Source organism: Lipotes vexillifer, unplaced genomic scaffold (genome assembly GCF_000442215.2).
Source record: "Lipotes vexillifer unplaced genomic scaffold, Lipotes_vexillifer_v1.1 scaffold988, whole genome shotgun sequence".
NCBI lineage: Eukaryota > Metazoa > Chordata > Mammalia > Artiodactyla > Lipotidae > Lipotes > Lipotes vexillifer.
Window position 1 is genome coordinate 1822227 of NW_006797916.1, and position 10945 is coordinate 1833171.

The following is a 10945-nucleotide window of genomic DNA, read 5'->3' on the forward strand; positions in this document are numbered from 1 at the left end:
GAAAGGCAGATGGAAAGCTGGAAATAGATTAAACAAGACTGGCAAAATGTTAATAAACCTCCCCCCACGAGGCGGCTGCCGAGAAGTGGGTAAAGGGGAAGGGCTGGATTAGATGTGGAGGGGTTATTGGAAGTGATGGCGTATGCACGATTCTTATTCTTTTGTGTTTCTCAGTTTTTTAAGAGTTAAAAATGAAAACAGGGGCTTCCCTGGTGGCGCAGTGGTTGAGAGTCCGCCTGCCGATGCAGGGGACACGGGTTCGTGCCCCGGTCCGGGAAGATCCCACATGCCACGGAGCGGCTGGGCCCATGAGCCATGGCTGCTGAGCCTGCGCATCCAGAGCCTGTGCTCTGCAACGGGAGAGGCCACAACAGTGAGAGGCCCGCGTACCGCAAAAAAAAGAAAGAAAAGAAAAGAAAACAGCTATCTTGCAAAGCTTTAAAAAAAAAAAAAAAAAAAAAAAAAGGACAGTGGACTCTAAGTGGGGAGGGGCAGGTCTGCCCCTCCCAGGCAGCACCACTGACCAACCTGCCTCTAGCTCCCAGAGTGCGGAAGGCAGACAGCGGCCCAAGGGGCACAGATGCCAGCACAGAGCCCTGCACAGAGGCTGACTGGGGCTGGGACCTGGGAACACACAGGTGGCTCGGGGACAGGCACTGGAGGATGAGGAGGGCTCTCAAGGGTTGGCCTCTGTGTTCCAAGTAGAAGAAACTCTGTGCGGCGAGGCAAAGTCAACAGAAAAGTGGCGCAGGGGGCACAGGCCAGGGCAGAGCGGGGAGTCTCTCCCAAAGGCGACCAGAGTGCAGCCATGATCTAAGCTGTGAGCCGAGGCTCCTCTGCCTTGTGACAGCTCAGCACCGAGAGCCCTCCCTCTCTCCCTCGAGGTAATGGGGTCAGGGCTGAGCACATTGAGGCCAGTCTTCTTGCCTCTGCTCTCTGACCACCCCTAGGGCCCACTGGTGTTGGGGATGGCAACCTGGGAATGCTATCAGGCCTTCCTGTGGGGCCCCGAGACTAACCACTCGTGGCTGTTCACAGATGCCCCTGGGAACTGCTCAGACAACCCCTGTCAGAATGGAGGCACCTGTGTGCCTGGTGAGGATGCCCACAGCTGTGACTGCACCCCAGGGTTCAAAGGCAGACACTGCGAGCTTGGTAAGTTTGGGGCCGCTCCCCTTGCCTGCTGGGGTCACTGGGGCTGGGGCCTGGCCTCGAGATGCTTGTGACGGCAGGCTCTGATGGGACCGCTGGCCCCAGGGTGGGTTTAGCACAAGGACCTCCGGCCATGAGATGCCAGGACAGGGGCCTGGCCACGGTGCCCCAGACCTCCAGGTGTCCACGTAGGGAGGCTGGCAGGCAGTGAGCCACCAGGCCTCCCATTGCCCCAAAGCGCCAGGGTGAAAGGTGCTGCCCAGATAACTGGGGGGTCTGGGACGGTCACAGCGACACAGCGACAGCCGCTCCACAGGGAGGGGAGGGAGAAGGGGGCTCTTCTCGCCTGGGGACCAAACAAGGCAGTGGGAGGCAACAGGGCCACGGGCCTGCCTCAGACTTCTGGGCTGAGGACGAGAGGCTCATGGACAGAAGTTCCCATGCCAGCCACATAGCCCTGAGGCCTGCCGGACCCAGAGACTCCGACCAGCCCTGAGGGAAACCAGCCTGCAGGCTCCCAGGACCCCAACTCAGAGCAGCACCCACAGTCGCTGAGCAGCCCCGGGGACAGGGCCCCCAGCCCAGGAAGCGGCTGGGCCGGACGCCCGGACCTACAGTGGCTGCAGGAAGAAGGCAACGTGGCCTTGAGCTCCTTGTAAGCGACGGCCCTTTTCCTCTGTGCCAGCAGCCTGCAGAAAGGTGCCCCAGCCCTGCACACGGCTGTTCTCGGAGACAAAGCCCTTTCCGGTCTGGGAAGGAGGCGTCTGTCACCACGTGTAAGTACCTCTCCTCTGCCCTCACCACGTCTGCAGCGTGTTCCCGACCCTGAAATGCTTCCACCCTGTCCTCACAGGCCCCTGAGGCCTAGTAGTCACAGCACGGAAAGGGCTTGCTTTGACCACCCACCCCCTCCATGTGACAAATTAGGAAACTGAGGCAAAAGGGCTGAAAAACTTGCCTAAGGCTGTGCAGCTGGGAGCGGAGCCACATGCGGTCTAGAAGCGGGATGCCCTGCCCCTGCCCTCGGGCCTTGATTCCCCGTGCCCTGGAGCGGCATCAGCCTCCCTTCCCTGGATGGCAGAGACTCCAGGAAGTGCCACTCCTCTTCTCAGTGCAGGAGACCTCGAGTCGTGGTTCTGCCGTGAGTTCCTGACATGGCCCTGGGCAAGGCACTCATGCCTCAGTTTCCCCATCTGTAAGACGAGCTGAGGAGGGAGTCTGCCAAGCCCACCTCTTAGGACCTTTCTTGCTAACACTCTGACTCCGTGGGTCATACTTACAACCTGCTTTGTCCACAAATGCGGACGATCGCCTGCCGTGTGCCAGGCGTGATTCGGGACGCTCGGCCCACATCAGCGAGCCGAACGGGCCAAAGTCTTGCCCTGGGAGTCCTGATGTTCTAGCTGAGGGAGACACAGTACACAAGAAGCACGAGTCTGTCCTGCAGCGTTTGAAGTGGTGGCCAGTGCTGAAGGAGGATGGAAGAAAGGAATGCGCAGGGCCAGGAGAGCCAGGGCCGGGGGCAGGAGGGGGTGGCAGCAGCATTCAGCAGGGCATCAGGGGAAGCCTCATGGAGGTGACATGACCAGACGTGGGCGGGCGGAGATATCTGAGGGAAGACTGGCCCAGTCGGAGTGTGGCTGTTGCCAAGGCCCTGACATCAGGAGCCTGCCTGCCCGTCTTAAGGAGCAGCAAGGCCAGCAGGGCTGGAGCCGAGTGAGCGAGGAGGCGTGGAGGGTGGGCCTTGGAGGCCCTTGGAAGGACCTGCATGTGTCCTCTGTGAAGTAGGGAGCTACTGAAGGACACTGAGCTGAAGTGACACCTGACATGCTTAAAGACCACTGGGATGGGGTGTAGGAAGGCAAGACAGAAGGCTTGACATGAGCCTGGACATGAAGCCAGCGTGACACGCCAGCAGGGACACACCAGAGGCACTGAACTGCACTGGGACTTGGGAAGCCAGGTTTACAGGCCCCTGAATTTGGACTTTGTGGAATGGCACTCCGGAGCCCCTGCACCTGCGTCTTCCGACTGTATTAGGTACACCAGTGTCTTAGTTACACCAAGCACCTGACTTGCCCATAGCTTTCCACCCAGTGCTTTCAACCTATTGCATCTGAAAGGGACTTCCTTGTATTTAGCTCTTGCGAGGGTCTTGCCATACATCCAGTCTGACATCTCTTGTTTTTACTGGAGTGTTTAGACCATTTACATATTAATAAAATGACCGATGTGATTGGGTTTAAATCTTACATACTGCTTTCTATCTGTCCCATCTTATCTTTGTTACTTTCTCTTTTCCTGCCTACTTTTGGATTATTTTTTAGGATTCTGTTTTACCTGTACTGTTGGCTCACTGATATACTTCTTCGGTTTATTTTCTTTAGTGGCTGCTCTGGGATTTAAAATATGCCTCTTCAGCTAATCACAGTTACCCTGAATTACAACACAACTTCAGTATCACGGAAGACATGCCAGAGCAAGCGCCTACTCCCCCTATCACTGCCAGATGCTTCACTTGCACATGTGCTATGAACCACACAGTGCGCTACTTTTGCTCTCAACAGACAATCATCTTTTTTAAAAATGTTGAGAGTATAAAGTCTTTTGTAGTGACTTACACATCTACCGTTTCCAGCGCTCTTCGTGCCTTCATGCAAGTCTAAGATTCCATCTGGTACCATTTACCCTGGCCTAAAGAGCTCACTGTAACATTTCTTATAGGGCAGGTCTGCTAGTGGTGAATTCTCTTAGCTTCTGTTTGTATGAAGAGGCTTTTATTTCACCTTCATTTTCAAAAGACACATTTGCTGAACACAGAAGTTTTGGTTGATAATTGTGTTTTTTTCAAATTTCAGCACTTCAGAGAGGCCATTCCTTTGTCTTCTGGCTTGCAGTTTCAGATGGGAACACTTCAGTCACTCTTATTCTTGTTCCTCTATATGTAACGTGGTCCCCATCACCTGTGGCTTGCGTTTACGTTTTCTCTTTATTACTTTTTGGAAATTTAAGTATGATGTGCTTTGGCAGGTTATGTACATGTGTTTTTACTCTCTGGAGTTTGTTAAGCTTCACCTCTGTGGTTTTAGCTTTCATCAAATTTGGAAAATTTTAGCCGTTACTTCTTCAAACACTTTTTCTATGCATCCATCTCTCTCCTTCTGGGACTCCAATTAAGCATGTATTAGACTGATATTGTCCCACAGGTCACTGAGGCTCTTTTCCTTTTTTTCACTCCTTTTTCTCTTTACTTTGTTTTGGATAGATTCTACTGCCATGCCTTCAATTTCACTGATCTTTTCTTCTGCAGTGTCTAACCTACCATTAATCCCATTCAGCAAAATTTTCATTTCAGATATTGTGATTTTTTGTTTGTTTTGGTTTGCTTTGGCTGTGTTGGGTCTTCGTTGCTGCGCACAGGCTATCTCTAGTTGCGGCAAGCGGGGCTACTCTTTGTCGCGGTGCACGGGCTTCTCACTGCGGTGGCTTCTCTTGTCGCGGAGCACGGGCTCTAGGTGTGCAGGCTTCAGTAGTTGTGGCTCGTGGGCTCTAGAGCGCAGGCTCAGTGGTTGTGGCACATGGGCTTAGCTACTCCACAGCATGTGGGATCTTCCCAGACCAGGGATTGAACCTGTGTCCCCTGCATTGGCAGGCGTATTCTTAACCATGTGCCACCAGAGAAGTCCCAGATATTGTTTTTTCATCTCCAGAAGTTCCATCTAGTTCTTTCTTTGAGCATCCACTTCTCTCATTATGTTTATATTTTCCTTTACATCACTGAACGTGTACAGCAAATTTATAACAGATGTCTGCTATTTCAGTCATTGCTCTCATTTCTGGGTGTTTTTCTATTCAATTTCTTTTCCTGTTGTCTGCTATTTCAGTCATTGCTCTCATTTCTGGGTGTTTTTCTATTCAATTTCTTTTCCTGTTGATGTTCTTGACTCTTTGTATGACTGATACTCTTGTAATTTTTTTGTTAGGATGTTAGACATTATAAACTTTATGGTACAGACTGTTGGAATTTTTTTTTGGCATTCTTTTCAAGAATGTTTTTGTTTTTAATTTTTTTTATTGAAGTAAAGTTGATTTACAATATTGCATTAGTTTCACATGCACAGCATAGTGATTCAGTTTTTTGGGTTTTTTGGTTTGGTTTTTTGTTTTGCAGATTAGATTCCACTACAGGTTATTACAAGATATTGGGTATAATTTCCTGCGCTATACAGTAAATCCCTGTTGCTTAACTATTTTATGTATAGTAGCTTGTATCTGTTAATCCCATACTCCTAATTTATCCCTCCCCCTGCCACCTCTCCCCTTTGGTAACCGTAAGTTTTCTATGTCTGTGAGTCTGTTTCTGTTTGGTAGATAGATCCATTTGTATTATTTTTTAGATTCCACATATAAATGATACCATATAGTATTTGTCTTTCTCTCACACTTCACTAAGCATAATATTCCCTAGGTCCATCCATGTTGCTGCAAATGGGAATATTTCATTCGTTTTTATGGCTGAGTAATATTCCATCGTATATATGTACCACAACCTCTTAAGCCAGTCGTCTGTCGATGGGCACTTGGGTTGTTTCCAAGTCTTGGCTATTATAAATAGTGCTGCTATGAACATTGGGGTGCATGTATCTTTTTGAATTATGTTTTCCTTTTTTCTGGATATATACCCAGGAGTGGGATTACTAGATCACATGGTAACTTTACTTTTAGTATTTTAAGGAACCTCCATACTGTTCTCCAAAGTGGCTGCACCAATTTACATTCCCACCAACAGTGTATCAAGGCTCCCTTTTTTCCAAACCCTCTCCAGCATTTATTATTTGTAGACCTTTTGATGATAGCAATTCTGATTGGTGTGAGGTGATACCTCATTGTGGTTCTGACTTGCATTTCTCTAGTAATTAGTGATGTTGAGCATGTTTTCATGTGCCTGTTAGCCATCCGTATGTCCTCTTTGGGAAAATGTTTAGGTCTTCTGCCCATTTTTAGATTGGGTTGTCTTTTTGTTGTTGAGTTGTATGAGCTGTTTGTATGTTTTGGAAATTAAGCCCTTGTTGGTCACATCGTTTGCAAATATTTTCTCCCATTCCGTAGGTTGTCTTTTTGTTTTGTTGATAGTTTCCTTTGCTGTGCAAAAGCTTTTAAGTTTGACTAGGTCCCATTTTTTTATTTTTGCTTTTATTTCTTTTGCCTTGGGAGACTGATCTAAGAAAATACTGCTACAGTTTATGTGAAAGATCGTTTTGCCTGTGTCCTCTTCTAGGGGTTTTATGGTGTCACATGTTATGTTTAGGCCTTTAGACCTTTCTGAGTTTATTTTTGTATGTGGTGTGAGGGAATATGTTCTAATTTCATTGATTTACATGTAACTGTGCCACTTTCGCAACACCACGTTACAGAGACCGTCTTCTCGTCTCTTGCCTCCTTTTTCATAGACTAACTGACCACAGGTGTGTGGGTTTATTTCTGGCCTCTCTATTCTGTTCCATTGACCTGTGTCTGTTTTTGTGCCAAGACTACACTGTTTCGATTACCATAGTTTTGTAGTACAGTTTGAAGTCTGGAAGGGTTATACCTCCAGCTTTGTTCATTTTTCTCAGGATTGCTTGGCAATCTGTGGTCTTTTGTGGTTCCATATAAACTTCAGGACTATTTGTTCTAGTTCTGTAACAAATGTCATAGCTGTGTTGATAAGGATTGCATTAAATCTGTAGATTGCTTTGGATAGTATAGCCATTTTAATAATATTAATTCTTCCAATCCAGGAGCACGGGATATCTTTCCATGTCTTTGAATCATCTTCATTTCCCTTAATCAATGTTTTAGTTTTCAGCATATAGGTATTTCACCTCCTTGGTTAAGTTTATTCCTAGGGTTTTTTTAAAACGTGATTTTAAGCAGGATTTTTTTTTTTTTTTACTTTCTTTCTGATATTTCATTATTACTGTAAAGAAGTGCAACAGATTTCTGTACATTAATCTTGCATCCTGCTACCTTGCTGAATTTGCTAGTTCTAACAGTTTGTGTGTGGCAACTTCAGTTCTCTATATAGAGTATCATGCCATCTGCAAATAGTGACAGTTTTACCTCTTCCCTTCCAATTTAAATACATTTTACTTCCTTTTCTTATCTGATTGCTGTGCCTAGGATTTCCAATACTACATTGAACAGAAATGGTGAGAGTGGGCATCCTTGTCCTGTTCCTTTGTTTTACTTTTGGTTTTTGTTTTTTGCAAGGCAGTTTAGATGGATCCTTTTGAGGCCTGTTTTAGGGTGGCTTTAGCATAGCCTTTATTCTGGGGTTAATTCTGCCCCACTTTTTTTTTTTTTTTTTTTTTTGGTGGGCCTCTCACTGTCGTGGCCTTTCCCGTTGCCGGACGTGCAAGCTCAGCGGCCATGGCCCACGGGCCCAGCCGCTCCGCGGCACGTGGGATCCTCCCGGACCGGGGCACAAACCCGTATCCCCTGCATCGGCAGGCGGACTCTCAACCACTGCGCCACCAGGGAGGCCCTCTGCCCCACTTTTAAGGCAAGGCCTTTCTCCTTTCTGGGGTTTCTATTTCTCTGGAACAGCCTACTATTTAATCAAGATCTCCCCACTCTGGCTCTGGGAACTGTCCAGCTCCTCAGTAGTTCCTTGCCCATCTTTATTCACCCTATGCACACAAAGCTTAATTTTCAAGGGGACCGCCCCCTCCAGATTCCTGGAGCTCTTCCTCTGCATAGCTCCCTCCTCTCCGTATTCTGACCCACAAATTTCAGCTTCCTCTGCCTCCCCAACTCCAATCTGTTTTGCCCACTCAGTGTAACCACTGCTTGGATTCTCCCTAACCCACAACACAGTCCAAAAAGTGCCTCCAGGCTGAATTCCAGGATCATCACAGGGCTCATCTTGTTCCCCTTCTCTCTGGGTCACCGTCTTGCACTGTCTTTTTTCTAACATCTGAAAAGACTTACTTCCTGGATCTTGTCCAGTTGTTCACATGTGGAAGTTAATTCCAGATCCTCTTACCGCCTGATGGCTGGCAATGGAAGTCTTAGCTGAGGCTTTAGACCCTAAGGACTCTCCTAGACTGAGCTCACGGGTTTTACCCACTGAACTCCCTGGATCTCTTTCAAACAGCTCCGATGTTTAAATAGCTTTACCAAGAGTCAATCACTTTCTCATTCATTATTCTCTACAAACATGTGACAGGGGCAGTATAAGCAATTCCCATCTCATACGAAACAGAGGCTTCAGTTCCAGAGACGTGCTCAGAGTACACTAGTTAATAAGTGGGAGGCAGAGCTAGGAGTCAGGTCTCCTGTTCCACACTGCCCACATCTAATGCCTGCATCTCCAAGGCTTCTCAAACTTCTCCATCAACTGCCCATAAGAGTGCAGTCACATTGTCTCAAGGCTTCGGAGCCAAGTAGCCTGTCTCAAGGAAGACATGTCTTTGAAATAGCACATTTCTTTAAAAATATTTATTTATTTATTTTTTGGCTGCGTTGGGTCTTAGTTGGAGCACTCGGGATCTTTCGTTGTGGCGCGCAGGCTCTTCACTGCAGTGCATAAGCTTTTTTCCAGTTGTGCTGCATGGGCTCATTCATTACTTGCGGCACGCAGGCTCGCCAGTCGTGGCGCATGGGCTCTGTAGCTGCAGCGCGCGGGCTCAGCTGCCCTGCGGCATGTGGGATCTTAGTTCCCCAACCAGGTATCGAACCAGACTCCCATGCGTTGCAAGATGGATTCTTAACCACTGAACCACCAGGGAAGTCCCAACACACTTTTCTCTTACTATATATCACTTTGTCAACACTCATCATAATGTACACTTAAAATGAGTGTATCTTATTTTACGTAAATCATACCTTGATAAAGTCATTTTTTTCAATTATGTGATTTTTATGTTGGACATTTTAATACATCCACAGGAGGTAAAGTTTTATCAGGAAAATAATAGCCTTTCCTCAGACACCTGTACAGCTACCTGTAGGTTTGTATAGCCTAGGTGAAGGGGCTGGGCAACATTCTGCTCAGTTTCCGGCTTCACAGAGCTTTCTTGTGATGCAGGTATAAAAGAGTCTACAAAGTGCATCCGGACACCTGTTTCAAAGAGAGCTGTGAGAGCACACGCGCCAGGACCCCAGACAGGTGCGTCCCAGGGAGGAGGCCCGTGCTGTGCCCTGCAGGTGGCCACAGGGTAACAGAGCCAGGGTGGCCCTGGTGACTGGGGCTGTGGGGTGCCACAGGCCCATGGCTGAGCCAGGCTGCCAAGATGTGCAGCCCGGCTATGCTAAGGAACTGTGTGCCCATATGAGTACATGTGAGTGCACACAGATGGGTATAACTGGGCATGGTGGATGCTGATAGGGGTCACAGAGTGGGTGCCAGGGAGATTACATGGTGGGTGCTGGGAAGGTCACAGGGCAGGTGCTGGAGGGAAGTTGAGTGGTGGTGCTGGGCGGGGGGGTCACTCTGGTTATGCACGTTCACACAGTATCTGGCACTAGTATTGGGAAGTGTTACTGACAGGTCCAATTATATAAATACAGTAAATCTCTATTTACTTTCTATTCACTCTCACCCAGGTTCTTTACGCAAAGGGTTCAAGGTAGTCACAGAATTATTATATAATGCACCACCTGAGTACAGACAGCAGAGTCCAAACCTCAGTCACATTCTCCATAGACCAGTCACCACATGCACTGGGTCTTGCGTTTCTGAGTCAAGGAAAACCCACCCTACTGCCTTACCCGAGCACATCACCTGTCTCCCATCACCCATCCTCCACACCCCCTCTCACTCTCCATGACTCACACCCAGCCAGGCATGACTCACACCCAGCCAGGCAGCCTTCCTCATCACTCCACGACTCCCACACCAAGCCAGGTGGGCACACACAGACTCAAACATTCATCTCTGTGTCAGCGTCTCACTACCATGCTCGCCAAACTGGAACACATGTGACCTACAGACAAGACAGGATCACAGCAGGCAGCCTGGGCCAAGGAAGCTGCAGAGTTACAGGGACACAGGTTTCTTTTTAATAAACCACATTTCTCTAATTATTTCAGGAAACAAAGTAACAGTCCTACACTGAAGAAATCTTAAGGTACGTTCCCACAGCCAGCAGAGCTGCTGGGAAGTCTGAGGGACACTACCCCAGCACTCGGCCCTCGGGAGGGCTGCTGTCTCCTTGCGGAGCTCTGAGAAGAAAGCTCAGTGTGTGCTCTGTGTCATAAGCTCAGACCAGAAGGTTTCAGAACTTCCTAAGGGGGTTAAAATGGGTGAAAAAAATACTACTTAAGGAAGGCCTCCCAACAGACATAAACTTGGTCTGATACATCGAATCCCACTCTATCTCAATGGGCAGAGAAACCCCTTCCCCAGTCATCAGCAATGGCAATGGAGGGGGCGGGTGAGCTCTTAGAGAGGCCGAAGACCACCTGCACCCAGAGGGAGGTGGGACTGACAGGGGCTGCTGGGAGGGCAGGCGAGGGGGGACAGTGGGAGGGGCCTGGGATGCCAGAAGGCAGAGGAATTCTAGGAGTGCTTTCCAGACCCTGTAAATGGCAGTCCATTGAGAAAGTGTGTGCGGCCTTGATCACATAACTTTGGGTAAGTCCTGAGACTCTCTCACTGGGAGAGTGCCAATGAACACAGGCCTCCTAAGCATTCAGAAACCCTGAAATGAAAGAAACTTTCTAACGTTATTCTTGTATAATCCTGCATTTCCCAACCTCTGTGGCAAGTCAGCCCCATGTGACTCCCACCCCCTCACACGCACACTCT

General features: G+C 48.5%; 1 protein-coding gene across 1 annotated transcript in view; it reads left to right on the top strand.

Moving 5' to 3' along the window:
* SNED1 (sushi, nidogen and EGF like domains 1) overlaps nucleotides 1-10264 on the top strand; it is an 89750-nt gene extending 79486 nt beyond the window's left edge. Inside the window, exons 29-32 of the mRNA XM_007469967.1 lie at nucleotides 1039-1155; nucleotides 1841-1928; nucleotides 9224-9304; nucleotides 10228-10264. Coding sequence (XP_007470029.1) covers nucleotides 1039-1155; nucleotides 1841-1928; nucleotides 9224-9304; nucleotides 10228-10264 — 323 coding nt within the window. The remainder of the gene's footprint in view (nucleotides 1-1038; nucleotides 1156-1840; nucleotides 1929-9223; nucleotides 9305-10227) is intronic.
* The last annotated feature ends 681 nt before the right edge of the window (nucleotides 10265-10945 follow it).